The sequence below is a fragment of the Lonchura striata genome, chromosome 6 (genome assembly GCF_046129695.1).
Source record: "Lonchura striata isolate bLonStr1 chromosome 6, bLonStr1.mat, whole genome shotgun sequence".
In the NCBI taxonomy this organism is placed as follows: Eukaryota; Metazoa; Chordata; class Aves; order Passeriformes; family Estrildidae; genus Lonchura; species Lonchura striata.
In genome coordinates this window covers 33,662,549-33,679,956 of record NC_134608.1, presented here as the reverse complement: position 1 = coordinate 33,679,956, position 17,408 = coordinate 33,662,549, and the positions used below count along the sequence as shown (strand labels likewise).

Sequence of the window (17,408 nt, the reverse complement as noted above, 5' to 3'; positions counted from 1 at the left end):
AGGGATCTAAAATGGTTGACAGGTTTTAAATTCTACTATTATCGGGGGGGAGGGGGGAGCCCTGGTCAAAGTTTTTACGAGAGTGTTTCCCGGGCGCTGGGGGTGGGAGCTAGGGGTGCCCTTTTATTTGATGGCTCGCGTGTCTTTCCTCTTAAAAGAGGATTTTCTTATTTTGAGGGGACGACGGCGGAGAAGAGCAGCCCCGCGGCGCTCATTGTGGGCACCGGGTGACATTTGTCAGCGCCGTGCCCCGGCCGGGGGTCAGCAGTCGCTGCCGGGGGCGGCGGCGGCCCCGAGTTTGGCCGGGGGGGGCTGCAGTACCGCTCGGCATCGGGCGGGAACCGGATCGGTTTAATCGAGGGACTGGTCACTTTGGGGCCACCCCCACCCCATCTTCTTTTGGGGGAGGGGAGTCGGGTTTTGTTTTGTTCCTCCTCCCTCCCGTTGCAGGGCGCGTTTGTGAAAGAGGGGGATATATTTGTGCTGATGGTTTTTGGCTTAAGGTCCCCTCTGTTGCCTGCCCGGGGCTGAGGGAGCCATGGGGGTGGGGGATACTGTCAGGTAGGAGGGAAGCGAGGGCTTGACATCAGCTGCGACACGGAGGACGGGAAAAGGCTCTGCACCCCCAGCCAGGGAGGGGCTGCGGGGCTCGGCGGCCGGCTGGCCGCCTCTCCCCTCCCCAGCGGCGCTTGGCGCAGGTGCTTCTTCCTGCTTCCCCGCCTCCGGGCTCCGAGGGGCGGCAGGGGAAGGAGGCAACTTGAGGCCGGGGCCTGGCCGGGCGCTGCAGGCCGCGGGCTCCTCGGGCGGCTCTTAGCGACAGGCCGGGGAATCGCGGGCCCATCCCGCCCGCGGCGCCCCGGGAGCTCGGGCGCTGAGGGGTCGCGGCGCTCTTCTCCCGCCAAGCCTTCGGACCCCGCGATGCTCTGCGAGGGGCAGAGACCTTCGAGCGGCGGGGAGGGAGCTGCTGCCCCGGAGGGACCGTTCGTACCGCGCCGCCCCGGGCAGGGCAGGGCCGCCGAGCGCGGTGTCCATTGCAGGCCGCGGTCGGGGCGCTGTGTCCCGGCCGCCCCTCGCCCCGGGGGAAGCGGGCTGCAGGGAGCGGCCCCCTTCCGGGGCTCCCCGCGGCTGGCACTGCCGACAGGCCCCTGCCCAGGGGCCGAGCAGCGGCGGGAAAGGCCCGTTCCCTCTCATGTGGGACAGCTGCCCTCTGGGAGATCGCAGAGGTCCTTGGCAGCTTTGTGGAAGAGCGGTCTCGCTTGCCGAGGGGTTGCTGACCTGGGTATTAACCCAGGGCCTCGGTTTTGCCCGTTCATCTTGTTAGCAGCGACAGGGGCTACTGAGGAATGTGATGGGGCATGGCTAAGCAGTGTACTGCCTTGCCTTGGTGTCTGGGCAGCGGTGAACTATATCACACAATGGTGTCAGTAATAACTTCAAAGAGCATTCAATAAAAAGTTTTTTGTGACCGGTTACTTTTAAGCAAGGGCAGAATAGAAACCCTGTATAAACATGGAGTGGCAGCTGATACACTGAAACCTTACTAAATTTTGCAGTCTTACCTGCAGAAATTTCAAGCATATTTCCAGTAATTTCTGAACTAAGTGTCCATGAAAGATCTTAGTGTTACTGTTAAGGATTCTTTTATCTTTATGCACATGCAGCTTCTGAGATATGCATCCATTTAGCTTGTGAATATATGTGTATTTAGATACATACATACACATATGTATATAAACATGAGTGTGTATTGGAAGGGAATGCTGATTCACCCATTCTAAAGTTCCCATTTGTACCAGTTGTCATACAGGTTTGTACTGGTCCCTCTCCAATAGAAAGTAGTGATGTATTTTGACCTATAAAGTGCTACAGAGAGCTCAAGTGTATCTGGGTTTGTTTTTGGTTTTTTTTTTTGTTATTTTCCATAATAAGTGGTGGAGCACCACTAGTATTTTCTGTTCTTCTTGCTCAAGAAGGCCTCAGGATATACTTTAGGTCTTGCCATATTATCAGTGCACTCACTTATGTTGGCATCCCTTCTTTAGGCATAAGCATAAACAGTCCAAGGCTGGGATGGACTTTTAAGAATTAATTTTGTCCAAACTGCCTGAGTCAAGGTAGGTGCAGTGAGAGAATGAAGGCAGAGTTCACATCTAGTGGATATCTAAAAATTGTATGTAAAAGGAAGGCTTTCAAGCAATGTTCACTTTTCAATTTCCTAACTTTTCATAGAGCTTCAGAATGTTCAAAGAGGGTAGGGTTTTCCTCCATATGTAATATTTACATGCTACTGGAGTTCTACCCTCCTAAAAAAAAAAATTACATGTGCTAGTAGTGCACAACTTCGGGACAATCAAGAAGAGATCACCTTAAGTCTGACCTTCTACTGATGCCTCGAGAAAATAAAGAGTTCTAATTATGCTAACTTTCTTTTTAAAAGGTTTCATGTTATCCATGACCATAATAGAATGCTTTATGGGCCATAGCAGCAGCAGGCAGGTGCTTTGTGCTTCAGTCAGGAACAAGAAATTCTAAGTCCAAATATTTATGGATACTTTGTTAAATTGCACATCATTATGAGACTAAGCTTCGTTAAAATTATACTCTAAGCACTCCTCTTAAAGGCCATACTCGATCTGAGAAATAGCAACAGCAGGAAGAAAAGCAATGAGGAAAGGTAAAGGAAAGGTGGAAGTGGCCTCTACTCTGAAGTTTTCTAGAAGACTTGCTTCAAAAGATTTCCAAATGCAGATAAAGCCTTAGGATTGGTGGCATGAGGGTCTCTCATCCCTCCAAATAGTCAGCATAGACAAGTAAGGATGTGATGCTGGGTGGTTCTAACTGCATTACAGCTATATGATGAGAGAGAGCACAAGAGAGAGTCAACAGCTATATTGGAGTGCATAAAAAGGCAGAGTGCCAGCAGTCTTTTCAGTTGTTCAGTCTTAAGTAATACGTATATTCTTAACCTAGAGAAGTCTGCTTTGGCTGATTGACTTATTAACAACTTAAACCTTGTTAGAGCTGTTTTAAATACAGCTGGTACAGTGCATTCATAGTGGCTATACCAATGCCATTGAAATATTAGCCTGCATCCAAGTTAGTGCTGTTCTCGTCACTTGGCTGGAATGCTTTCCTTGAGTATGTATCCCACTTTTTTTTTTTTTTTTTTTTTAATGTGTCTCACAGAAGCAAGTCTGTAAGGCTAATGATTACTGTTTCAGTAAACAATTCAAACTGCTTAAACAGGGTTTATATTGCAGTTATAGTTAATTTTCCTGTTAGGATTTTGGAGAGAACTTTGGTGTGGACAAGCCTCAGCAGGCCCTCTGAAAGCATGTTTAGAACTTTTTGGTCTCTTAACTTCTTGAAATCTTGTATTGAAAAGTACATATTTAATAGTATTTTCATTCTTAACCATGTTTCAAAATAAAAGTTGAGGTCCACAGATTGAATTGGGGGCCAGTTTGGAGGTTCTTTCTGTACCTCAACAGTATCACTTTATAGAGGGGAAGAATGGCAGAGATTAGTGTTTTAGCACAGGGGTGCTAGAAGAAGGTACAGACATAAGGACAAGAATTTTTAAAATTTGAAATAATTGGAAGGAGGAGGTGGACACTCAGGAGAAGATGTTGTGTGACAGGCATAAACTACCTATAGAATAACACAAGGGAAGAGGAAAGCTTAACATATAAAAATGTCTAAACGGGTTGAAATTGGTTAAAACTTGCTTCTGGATGGAGTTGAAAGATTCTGTTGGGCAAAACGTGTCTTTGCAACACTTTATGTACTAGACAGTGTTTCTTTCTTTTTTAACAGTTTGAGAAACGTGGAAATTAAAATCATCATGCAATGGTATGCAACCAGCTGCTTCCCTCACGTTTGCCAAACATCTCCTGCAATTTGACTTCTTAAAACTCAGCTTTACTTGATCTGTGTAATAGTCTTACTCACATCCTTAGGTTTGGTGGATATGTTTTCCTGTTTGTTTATCTGTCTTTTTTCATGCCTACTATCTTTTACAAACATGAATATCTTTATCAGAGCCTCCCACTTTTTTTTAAACTGCGTGTTCTAGATAACAAGATAATTTCTGGGAAGTACTGTAATTTTCTCTTGGCTTTTTTTTTTCCTCTTACCAGATAATGCAAAACTTAATTGCTGCTCTAAAATCCTAAATTTCTGCTAAAAAGTATTGGAAATGCATCTGTCATTTAGATTTTACACAAGTCTGAAGGGACATGAGCCTAAAACAACGGAATGAGGTGACTTTAGCAAAAGTTGTGGAGTATTACTTACGAATAAGGGGATTGTGTATCAAGTATGTTTTAAGGAGGAATGCTCTGATCTTAGTCTGTTTGTGTCAAGCAGAATTCTGTGTGAGGAGGGATATTAGGTTCAGTTACTACATAATGTTTTAATTAATGTCTGAGAAATTATAAAATTTCTCAGGAAAGATAGGATCAGGCAGCAATAATTTCAGGGGATAGGAGCTGAAGTTCAAGTTAATTAAGATATATTACGTGGGAAAAAATGTCATGTGTTTTGAGAGGGACAAGTACAACCTAAAGCATGTGAATAAAAATGGTTGACTCTACAAACATGCCATGGAGACTAGCCTATAGTCATGTAGAAGAGGATCCAAATGCATAAATATCACAACATAAGTATGATCAGACATGACAAAGCATGTGAAGTAAACTTGCTGTGGTGCTGTTGGGGCCTTAGATGGAGTGCTGTGCTCAGTTTTGAGCACTGTAGTTTGAGAAAGATGTGCCCAAACTGAGAAAATTCAGAAGAGGGCATGAAGAATGATCAGATGTCTAGAAAAATGAAATAGTGAAAGAAAGTGGTCCATTTAGTCTACAGAAAGAACAGTTGAGTAGAAATGCAAGTCCTGAGCTGCATAAAGGTGGTTTTAATTATTATTATTATTATTATGTGAAGTCGTAAACTCTTTTTTTGTCTACTGGGAATAGGATGAAGAAATGGTCTCAAATTATAGGAAGAAATATTTTAGGGTGCTGTTTGATCTTGCACTTTCTCTTCATCCTGTAACTCGTTCACTTATTTATCCTCTTTATTGTTTGCACTGTGGCACTTTCATAATTTAAAGCCTGAAACCGGTATGGATAGAAGCATCTGATCAGGGGGACAGAATAAGTAGGGAGAGTTTGTTTCTCTGTCAGCTGGTTTTCTGTCAGATCAACTTCTTTAATTTCCCCTGTGCATGAATGGCCACTGAATCCAATGGAGGGAAAAGTATCAGGAGCACATGGCAAGGGGGAGTGGGATTATATGTAATGTCAAACTGCACCCTCAGGCTTGATATAATAGGGTAGTCTGTCTAACGGCAAGGACAATGAAAAACTGAAATAGGCTGCCTAAGGAGGGTATGAAATGTACCTTAGCAGTGGTTTTTTAAAGAGCAAACTAGAGACAACTTCTGGGAGTAATTCTGACAGAGCCTGGCCTTTTGCTTTTGGCCAAGGCCAACTAAGTGATCAACTTCTTAAAATACCTTTCTGTGATTCAGGCATCTTCTGAAGTAGATACAAGCAATAAGACAAATCTTTCATGTTATGATTTAGGAGTATTGCCCACTTGCCAAGTAGGTTCTTTTAGCAAATGGACCTGGTATATGGGAGATAAAGGGGAATTGTGGTCTTGAGCTTTGTCCACAACCAGCAAGATTAATGCACTTTAAAACTGTAGTTTTTCAGTACTGACTGGTATAATTTTGAAGTGCTCCTGTTAGTACACAGGAGCTCAAGTGTGTTTCATGAGCTATGCAGATACTGTTTGGACTAGATTGACTTTTGGCAAGGGTATGTTCTAGCCCCCTTCAAACTATTTTAGGTCTAAAAGTAATAGATTTCTCTTACTGTGTCTCTTTGGTTTTGAATGTTTCTACAGGTTTGACCCTGCTCCTGTAATGAGCACTGAAGTGCTTGGCTAATTAAATCTTTTAAAATGTGGTTCTTTTCTGAAAAATAATTGTAGAATGGCATTGTGTAGTTCTTAGCTGGGTCACACAAACTTTTACTTTTCAAATCGTCTCTCATACAGTCCTAAACAGAATCTGCAAAATAAGGTGAAAGTGAAGCTATTTCCTCATTGTAGATTTCAAACTTACTGTTTCTGACACCATGGATTGAAAAATTACACATTCTCAGTGGATCTTCAATTTCTAGAAAATCCACATGTGGAGCTTTGGTAAGGTATTTGAATATTAAGCCATATACCCAGGTTTTCAAGATACGATGAACCTGTTGCTGTTGGTATATGCTCTGTATTATTTTAAGAATGTGGCTTCTGCTTCACTTGTAGAATTGATGTACATGCACAATGAATTCACCATAATTTGAGAGTATTTAAATTAATCTGCATTTGCCAATGTACTGCACAGAACAAATGCTACAGACCTGAAGTTTCCTATAATTCTCAGACTTGTAACTTATGTTGCATAATGTGTATGCAATTTGTGTCTGATGAATCACAGTTCCTTTTCACAGAGCACAAATATTATATATTCACATTTTCTTTATTTTCTCCCTGTATACCTGCTCATATATATGCATCTCCCTCCTTTCTTCCCTCTTATGGTAGGAGTCAAGTTTGGGTAATGGAGATTGCATTTGCTAGTTTCTGTCATTTCAGACTTGCCTTTTCTTGGGTATTATTTGCCTGTAACTTAACACTGCTTGTTCTCTTGTGCGAGGATGTAGGGATTGCTGAAGTGTCTTGTTTGCCATAAGTCCTCTGTGGCCCAACACACTGCGTAACTTTCTCTTTCTGATGGAACTGGCCTTGAGTCAGAAATATTTCTAGAATAGCTAAATTTGGAATTATAAGGGAACACAATTTCAACACCATAATGTTATTAAACTTTTATGTCTCAGTGAGATAGAGAGGAATAAAACTGAGGAGTGAACAGGTGTAGAAGTTCCCAAAGATAATACGTAGATGGAGGATGGACAGCACTGCGTGAGTGGTGGGAGCATTTAAAAGCTCCTAAGATATGAAATGTGCCACCACCAAAGTTTCATGGAAATCTAGGTGTCTGGGAAAAGGAAGACATTTGTATTCAATAGGAAAAGTAGTTTCCAAGGCAAACAGGCACTAAGGTATAGGAACTTAAAAAATAGAAGGTGTTGGCAACTTTTCACACTATCAAACACTTTTCTGCACAAGTTGCAAATTATCCTACTGCCATGCAGTATGTGTGCTGGGAACGACAGTTATGCTTGTTTTATATAGATATCTTAAGGTTTTTTTTATCTGGAGAGTTGTTGGTGGAAATTATTATGAGTTTACTGTTAAAGTGAGACACCTAGATGGCTGTGCTGTTAGGTAGGAGGATGTGTAGACTTTCTGCAGTGGTTTTGCAAATTGGTTTGCTATGGTAACAAGTAACAATATGCTATTATATTTTGCCCTGTCTTTTATAGAAGGCAATAAATGAAGTCTGATAGAAGCAATGTTGGCATTCACCTGTGTTAAATGTTGATTAAATTGTTTTTCAGGTAGCGATAGCATTATGACATGGTGGTTGGCAGGTTTGGGAAATAGTTACATTCAGTGTGACAGTTACTTCTTAATCTTAACTTGAACAATGTGGTCATATGTTTCGACACTCATATATTTCTATGTGTCCTTATTACAAGCTCATCTGCAATCACTAGAGTGCAAATACAACTTTCTCTCCTATTTCTAGACAGGAAGGAATATAAGTTTCCATCAGTTTAGCTGACCATAAATTACTGTGAGATTTTGGATCCATCACATTTGACTCGTTCTCAGTAGCTATCAAATGCATCACAAATCTTTGTATCATGTACTCTTGTTTGATGTGTGAAGTACAAAATCAGGAGGACGAATGCACAATTTCATGGAGCATGGGTAATCATAACATGCTGCTGTCCTGTCCATCAAAATGTCATAAAATCTGTTAGGAGACTCAACGGCTGAGAGACTGTTTACTTGTAGGATGTTTGACATAACTCAGTTCCACGGGAAAATTTCTTAATAGCAACATATGATGTGAAAATTCTAAGAAATCTGATTAACAGTAGTAATGAAATCTATTTATGCATTTACCTTTTTTGTAGGTAAACAGCAGGCCAAATAATTTTGGTTTCTTTTTTTTTTTCATTTTGATGTATTTGTCCACTGGATAGCAGCTCAAAACGCTCTGAGTTTAGGCTTTTGCTTGTGCAAAGAATAAGTAAAATATTGTAACTGTAATCAGCATGTTTCTGGTGTCACTTTTCAGTTGTGATGCCATCTTTGTCATTAAAGACAGATACCAAAAATATTTTGAGTCTGACTTGGAGAAACCTTATTCACATTTTGTAGATATTTAAAATTGCTGCTGAGAATGCTGACCAGTGCAATAGTATCTTGATTTTTTTATTTTCCTAATAAATAATAACTTCATGCTGTTAAAGCACAAACAGTTTAATATTTATTTTATATATAACTGTTTGCCATACAGAGAAGGAGGCACTTAGAGCTCTGAACTGGGAACTGCATGTAGGCAAGCAATTAGGAATACAGCAAGATGTAAAGCAAGAGATTTGAACTTCCTTTCTCCAGGTACTCTCTTTGCAGGACCTCACAGAAATGAAGGTCTAGAAACCTGGCATAACTGTGTGTACTGAAGACTTCTGAGTGCTTCAGTAATTTTTTTTTATCTTTTATCAGTCTTGAGCCAACCTATGCTATGAAGGCTTTGCAAAGACTGCTGGAGGATATATAGCTGTCAGTGAAAAGGGGAAAAAGTTCATGTTTTATGAGTAACATAAGCAATGCTGGCAACAGGGAGTTGGTGTAGAAGCATTTTGCTAACATGCGTATGTGAATTTGGCATGTAATTCATCTACCACTTGCCATGGAATTTTACATGGCAGTAAATTTCTGAGTTTCCAGGTTGCTACAGGTTGTCACTATGTGTTGGCAGAATGGCAACTGTTTAATTCCAACTTTTCCTGCAGATTGCTCTGTTGTCATTACATTTAATTGAATACCTGACTGCATGACATCTTAATGTAAATGTGTGTCTGTATATCCAAGAAGGCATACAGTTTTTGTGTTAATTAAGGTTTTATTTTATGAATAGCTGAAGAGTTAAATAGTTTGTCTATAATCAATTTACACATGGCTCAGGCAGTAATGCACATTTCCTTTATTTCCTCTAGGCGGGGATGACCGCCGAGTCTTACTTTGGCATATGGAAGAAGCCATCCACTCAAGAGTCAAACCAGTTCAGCTGAAAGGGGAGCATCACTCTAACATCTTCTGCCTAGCTTTCAACAGTGGCAATACAAAAGTGTTCTCTGGAGGTAAGGAAGGAAGAGTGCCCTGATTTCACATGAATATGTATTGTGAATGCCTTGGAGTAGATGCCATGTGTGCGTGAGATCCTGTCCCACCTGAGACCTGAAAGGTGTTCTTCATCAGCAATTGTAATTTTTTTGGGAACAGGGAATCCTTTAACTAACATAACATTTTCAATTTTGTCATATCTTTTTGCAAACCCTGGTGTAAGCTCATCATGTCATGAACCATCATGAGAATCCTGGGTCCAGTCTGCCTCTACTTGTGCTAAAGACTATGCAAAACATTGTCTTTGTTATTCCCTCTTAACTGTACTAAGAGCAGACCCTGCATTCTCTCTGGTACTCAAGCCTGATGCTTGAAAATCTTTTCTGCTACTGTCTGATTTCAATGCACTCTCAGATGGCTTATGAAGGACTATTGCCATCTATTGGTGAATGATGTTTTCTTAGATCCTGTTTCAGTTCTTACTGGTAAGCCTCTGCCTTTTAAAACTGTTGGCACATTGGGCTCTAATAACCCTTGATGTTCTCATTTCTTTTTAATATAAATCTACTTTTTAATAGAAAGTTTAATTCGGCCTTAAAACTAAGGTAAGGGAAGTGGATGTATACTTGTTCTGGGGTAATAGATTCTGTAATTTAGGTCTGTTTCACCACTTGATTTTTAAAGTCTTAAGGTAGGCAGGAAAATTCAGTTGAGAAGAAAAAGGCACAAAGGTATCAATGCAGTCAAGTGCCATTTTCTAGTGTACTTCATTTCCACTATCTAACATGGTCACAGAATGGGTGAGAATTTGTATCTTTCATCAGTATGTCCATTAACAAACAGCTAGACTTACTTTAGAGTACTATGAGACTCTTGGGTCAAAGCCCTTCATTACCTTTTTGACCCAAGATTTGTGAACTATAAATCAATGCTAGAGATTGATTCTGAGTGCATGTGAGTGGTGGAAGCTTCTTGTCCTTCAGTGTTGTGTTAAAATTATAATATCCCTTAGAAAAAAGACATGACAAATCTTAAGCTTTGTGTCAAATTTCAGTGATGAAAGGATTCAGTTATACTTCTCTAGGGGTGGAATAAACCCCCAGACTGTCAAATAGCGACACCTATCTTCTTATTCTAGGGTCTGCTGTTCGTTTTATGAGAAAAATAGGAACACATACTGTTTCCAAATGAATATATCTGCACAAGTGATTCTGGGGAATTTTGGGCCAGAGTCCCTTTTCCTTTAGTATGAATTCAGACAAATGGAACCTTACATGAATAGTCAAGGAATGAAGTGTGCCAAATCTTGCTTGACCAGCTGGAGTGGTATTTTCTCATGTCCAGCTCAGCCCTCTGTCCATTGGGCTTTGCTGTCAGAGGCTGCTGTTTTCACAGGAAAGGCAGAAGAGTGGCTTGATTGAACCTTGTTACTGAAGTTAACACCTGCAGTTAAAGATTTATAGAATTGATTATAGTGGATTTTTGCTAAGATGCCAGGTTAGATGCACAGAGAAACTGGCCGTTCTCATATCTTCTTCCTTCTCCAGTTTGCATAAAAACACTGTGCCTCTGCCAGAAATTATTTCCATTGTAGGAGTCAGGAACTCTTTCGGCTCCTTTATCAAGATTCAGTAAGCTTATCTGCAAGGGCTGTGAGTCTGATTCTTGGATCCCTTGTAAAGAGTCATGTTGCTGCATGGCCTGGATGTACCATCTGTTTTATCTCTGCTGGTAAAATGGGTCTAGCTATATTTATTCACTCAATGATGTTCTGGGAGATTTTTAAAAAGTCTGAAAGAGTTGTGGGTTCTAAGATCTACTGGTTGTCACACAGTCACCCACACCCACACATGAGTTTAGAGTTGTATTTAAATCACAGAAGTTGGAATACTTAAAAAATAATACTTAAAAAAACCCCAAAACTAAAAATTAGGATATGTAAACTAGCACAAGTCACACAGAACTCAATTTATTCTGTAAATAAATGACTGCCAATGACTAATGACTTAGGATCTGATGACCTTTCTCTAAAGCAACTCTTGATAACAGAGGAGAAGGCATTTTCCACTTCAGTACAAATTGGATTGTATCCAAGGAATTTCAGAGCTCTTTACTTAGAAGGAGCAAGAACCCCCTGTAGCCATTACAAAAATGGAAGGCAGGAACTGAGTGGACAGTGTTTTGCATGTAATCTCTGGAGGAAAAAAATGTTCCAAAGAAGTTCCCATCTCTGAAGAATATTTTTGCCCTTCTCTTTCCACACACACTGAGAGTACAGCAACATTTGAAATGCAAGATCCCTTCCTGGTAAACTGCATGGGCTGCATGGGCTTTTTTTTTTTTTTTCTTTGCACTTAATGTTAGGTATATGAAAAGCTGAAATAAACCTACAGGAAATTGAATTTGTTTTCTTAGTGCTTACATGACAGATAAGGGGTTTGGGCCACCTTAATTGTTCTCCTCTGTATGTGCTCTGTGGTATTTCACACTTAAAAGTTTAAGTGAAGAGAATGGCAAATTCTTCCTGTCTTTCTGATTGTTGTAATTGCAGTTATCAAAAGAAGAGAGATTATAAATGACACAGTTGTGTACACAATTACAACCCAGTTAGTCTCAATGAAGAATTAACTCTCCAGTGTTGAAGTAAAATTGCTCTTAAGTGGGAATTCCTCTGTGGGCTGAACAGTAGTGGTGTTTTCTGCAGCGATGAATCCTTACCAGAAGCATCCAGTTTGTGGTTAGATTTTTGTCACCACTTTCTTCTCCCACACACAGAACAGAGGAAAATAGTGGTTATTCCACTCTCCTTTCATTCTTTCTTTTCCATTTTGGAGCTTGTGATGGAAGGGAATTTGATCCCATGATGACAGGATGCCTGAAACCAGGCAACTGGAATGATTCTTTTGTTCTTACTGGATGGAGACTGAAGAGCCAGGAGCGTCTGCTGGAGGAACTTTTGCCATTGGAGAAACTAGGCTGTGTTTTTCACTGGTAAAATATGTAGTTTTACTAGGTATAAACAGTATGTAATAATATATGTATATGTAATAATATATAGTGGACAGTTCCAAATACAATTAATGATCAAAGGACATTTACACGTAAATTGCTTGTTTATTGTACCATGGAAAAGGTGAGCCTCTGCAGTAATCTAAGGCTGGCACGATTTTACCAAGAGCCTGGGCAAAGAGCAAATGGTTGTAGAAAATCTCATACCTCAGTAGTCAAAGAGAAACTGACTCATATTTCTCTTTTGAGACAGAATACAACTGAAATATGTGTGGGATAAATGAAAACTGAGTCAATTGAACATATAAGAATGTTCGTAACATGAAATGTTGCTCTTTCTGATCCTGTGTCTTTAGTGTGCATTAGGAAAGCTTCACAATTCTACATCACATCTACAAAGATATACAGAGATAAAAATATGACTTTGCAGGCTTTCTGGTTATGTTTTTTTTTTTCTGAATTAAATATAAAAGTGTATGTGTGTCCTTAAATATTTCTAAAGAGGAGGTGTTAAATTTAGGTAATAAAATATTCAGCACAGAGACTAAGAATATAATCTGTTGTTATAGCTTGAAAAATTCTGCATGAGCTATTGGAATTACCTGGTAGATGTAACCCTCTTAGTCCGTGCACATGTGGTTAGTTTCCATTGTGTTCAATTGATATAATCAAAGAAAAGTGACATGATTGTCTGGTTACTTGGTTTGGTTTTTGTTAATACAGAAAAAATTACATTAGCTGCCACATTCACACCTTCTCAATGGCTGCAAAACCCTGAGTGCTGACAGTGTTATATGGCAGTATTTGATCGGGGAGCCATGTGCATTTCATTTATGACATCTCTTTTCACCTTTCACAATCTTTTTATGGAGCATCCTTTGAGCAGGAAGAAAGATGTATTTTCATCCGAGTTTAAAGAGTTCTGCTGCTTCGTAAAGACTATTGTCTTTATTGCAGCTCTCCCAAAACTTAAGTTCAAACTGGTCAAAGAATGATAATAGCATATTTAAATAGAATTATTTGTTGAGCAGTAACAGATGAAACAGGTTGCTGCATTTGGTCATGACTGGCAATATCAAATGGAACTTCTCATATAACTGAGCAGAGGCTAACCACGTAGCAGCTGCGCTGGTCTTCTCTGTTTCAATATTGGTTTTGAAATGGTAATTTTTTTTTTAAGTGGTTTGGTTTTTTTTCACTATAATGATTTCAACCACTGGAACATGGTATTAATTGCTTATATTTCTCTTTTTAGGCAATGATGAGCAAGTTATACTCCATGATGTTGAAAGGTAAATACATTGTGTTTCCACTACTTCAAGAACGCCTTTAATGTCAACTCACTGGAAGCATTTTCTGGTTTAAATCAATAGTTTAGGAGAACAGTGTTTTAATACTGAAATTTGATTTTGTTTTATCTAAATTTATAACTGGGATGAAGTATTTCCTATCACCCCATTTTCTTTTTCAGCACTTGGGTTCTGTATTATTTTGACCTCAGGAAAGAGAATGGTTATTAAATATATATGCCCTCCTGCAGACAGCACAGTAGATTCTGAGTAGATTATTCTGGCACATAAACAAATGTTGGCACATACAGACTTCTTGTTTTTCAACAGTCTCACCTGACATGTGTTTAAGATAGGTAGTGCTTGGCCTACGTGACTTAATTTTCAAACTTTGGATGCAGCTGCCTGATTCTCCAGGTTAACATGAAGAATATTGCTTTTCATGCTTGCTTTCTACTAAAACTGCAAAATAGTTGGGAATTGGGCTTTGTTGTGCTACATCAAGATTAGTCAAAGTATAATTAATACAGTAGTGGTAATATATTGAATTGGTCTTGTCTAGACATCATGTCTACTGAGCTTACTGCTTTTGAAGTAAAAAAACTTTAGAATTTTAATCTGTGCTAATAACACCTACAGATTTAAGGGCTGACCATTCATTTAACATGAACTCAAGAAAATAAAGAAAAAGCAGGAAGAGATATATGTAAGAATTGAGAAATATAAAACCTTACATTTCTTTGAGTTTCCTGAATAACATAATGTGGTTGTATTTCTTGGTGTGTTTGTCCAAAGCCTTTTGCATTGAATTGTTCAGTGTATATCTGCCTTCCAACATACCTTATATCCACTTCTTGCATAAATCTTACATGTAAGCTGGGCAAAAGTTAACTTTGTCTTCTGTTCCTGCTCTGATGGTTTCTCAGGAATATCGTGTTGTTTACTGTTTGGGGTGGGGAGTTTTTTGTGGTTTCTGTTTTGTTTTGTTTTTTGTTGTTGTTGTTTTTAACATTTTAGGACTTTTTGGAGGGGCATTTTGTTTGGAGTTTTTTTTTGGGGGATGTATGTTTGGTTTGGGGAGAATTTTTTGTTCAGCATTCTGTTTTTCTTGTTTTAATTAAATGTGGAAATGTCAGTTTTAGAAGCTGGTGTTTATTGCATTCAGACTTTTTAAGATTCTACAGTATCTTTGTAATTTTTACTTTTCTATATCATACATTTTTTCCTGCTGTGTCTTGTTCAGATGTTTTGCACATCTTTTTGGTATGTGCATATTTCTAATGTTCTTTTGTTATCAGGTTTTTATTTTTTAAAATATGCTAATTCTGGTTGTAATCCATACAGAATTCCTTCCTCTAAGGCTATTTTGTATGATCTAAAAGAAACCTTAGTAGACCAAATTCTGATTGATTCCTATGGAAAGTTAATATCTTTTTAATGATAACACTTGGTCTGTCAACTGCTTTTTTGTAACTTTAAATGGCTTTTTCAGTTACTGCTTTTCCCCCCCTTTTTTATTAATGATGCCTGAGACAGAGTTAGTAGATCTGCCACTAAGCATCATTTGTCATGTGAGCAAAATGCTGGTTTTATGTGGGATCTCTTTGGTGCTGCTTCCATGAGATAGAGGAATCGTGTATCTAAAGTTTCTCCCCCTAAAGCAATAAAGGGGCTTTTAAAAGCAATAAAGGGGCTTTTAAAAAGAAATAAAGTAGTCCCAGTATCTTCTGATTTAGTATTTCAGTTTTTTACCTCTCCATACCACTATTCCAGCTTTTTAGATGATCTAAAACACTGGAAAAAGAATGAAGAATGTACTTTTTTTTATAGGTGTGAAACAGCTGAAATACAGATATACTTTTGGGGGAATTATTTTTAGTTTGTTTGTTTTTCGCTGTTCTTTCTACATGGAAAAATATAGGTCTGGTCTATCCTGAAAAGCAAAGAAGACTTAATGAAAAAGCCATCTGGAAAGTTGTTCTTATATGAGCTTCAATTGAACTTTTGGACAAAACAGAAACCTGTATTAAAGAATGAACTTCTGTCTTGTTTTCCTTTTTACATTAAGTAGTAAAAATTTACTCCAGAGGTCCCAAGGCTTCTTTCCCTTTCCTATTACATCCTCCCAAACTTAAATCTAATGCATGATGTGTTCCATAGCATCTTGCAGTAGCTGAAGTTTTTAATGCTTGGGTTTCATTTTGAGATTTTTATTTCCTCATAGTATGAAGTCACTGTACCTGGGTATTTTGTTTGTTTTTTACTCAATTAAACATGAGGGTCTTCTTATGAAATTACAGAAACTTTGTCACCAAGTATTACTAGGTAGATAAAGCAGTAAATATTTTGCTTTATAAAACAATAGCAAAAGAAGGAAGAATGATAATGTTGTGTCTCTTTTCCAGCACTGAGACCTTGGATGTGTTTGCCCATGAAGATGCAGTGTATGGCCTTTCAGTGAGCCCAGTAAATGACAACATCTTTGCTAGTTCATCAGATGATGGCCGGGTTCTGATTTGGGACATCCGAGAGTCTTCCCATGGAGGTAAGATCTCTAAAAGGAAAATATAATTGATTTAGGAAGAATTCATGCCAGGCAAGGAAGAGAAAAATTATGTTTATCTGGGACAGTTGATACAGTAAGTCTTGGAGAAGGGTGAAAGTGAGGCATAATTATTTTGGCCAGTGATTGGCAAGATATGGTCCTTACAGTTCTGTTACTGTCTTAAATGACTACTCATAATTTTTATTATAGATGGTGTTGAGCTGCTCCCTTCAGAAACATGTTCATACTCCAGTGTATAAGAGCTACAACTGTGAATGAGCATAAGTAACAATAGAAAAGTAATCCCCCTACTTTTCATTAAAATGATGTCATGTCTCATTAGTTTAGCTCCTGTAATCTCTCCTTGACAGGCTGAAAGGCATCTTTTGGTATCTTAGAAGAAAACAGTGGTGCCAATCTATTTATAATAAAGGTATAAAGGAAAGCACCAGTAATGAGTGACTGATGAGTGAATGATTTGGCTAAGGAAATATACACAAATTTAAAGTTTATTTTAAAACCCAGCTCCTTTGTTTGGCAATCTGATGTTTGTCTCTCCACTCAGCTGATGCAGGCCTTTGCTTCTCAGTGGAGGCTGCCATCTTAACAACACAGCCTTTTATGTCCCAGCAGGATTTTGATTTGATGATGCAAACACAGAAGGTCAGTTTTGGTGTTAAACTTTATTTGGAGCTGCTGGCAGACAGGCAGCAATTTCTAAAGCCTTTAGGCAGACTAGCAGAACAAAAGTTGGCTCTTTTCTTGTTTTTATTTTTGACTCTTATGACAATGAATACACCATGGAGCTTCATCTGTGGTCAGAGACCTTTGTTTTCATCACTGCTAAAGAAACATTAAAAAGGATCTTTGATGCAAAAACTTGTAATAGAGCACGGGAGGAGGGTATAGACAAGACAAGTAAATGTTAATTCTGTCTCATTTGCTTGATAGGCAGTGGTTTCATAAGGTATTGGGAACTTGGGAGGGTTGCCTGCTTAACCATGTTTTATATGTGGGAATGGGGGAATGAGGAAAGAAAATTAGATATCTTTGGAGGTGCTTGTGGGGCTACAGGTGCTGCACTCAGTGGCTCGGATAGGGGCGATAACTTTCTCCTTAGCATGTGAGTAGCACAGGAGTTGCACCAAAGCAAACAGTGAATGGGAAAGTCTGGCCAAATACCTGGCTCAAAATAGAGATTGATTTTGGTTTCTTAGTTGATTGAAAGAGTGTGGCTGCAT

At 39.2% G+C, this 17,408-nt stretch overlaps 1 protein-coding gene across 3 annotated transcripts in view; it reads left to right on the top strand.

Moving 5' to 3' along the window:
* Positions 1–17,408, top strand: part of DCAF5 (DDB1 and CUL4 associated factor 5) — a 67,897-nt gene that overhangs the window by 415 nt on the left and 50,074 nt on the right. For 2 of the 3 annotated variants that reach the window (XM_021547091.2, XM_021547092.2), the window contains exons 2-4: positions 9,198–9,341; positions 13,589–13,625; positions 16,028–16,167. In XM_021547091.2, the coding sequence (XP_021402766.1) occupies positions 9,198–9,341; positions 13,589–13,625; positions 16,028–16,167 (321 nt within the window). Of the gene's footprint in view, positions 1–3,168; positions 4,263–9,197; positions 9,342–13,588; positions 13,626–16,027; positions 16,168–17,408 lie in introns of those variants that run through there. The other variant, XM_021547094.3, reaches the window with a different exon arrangement.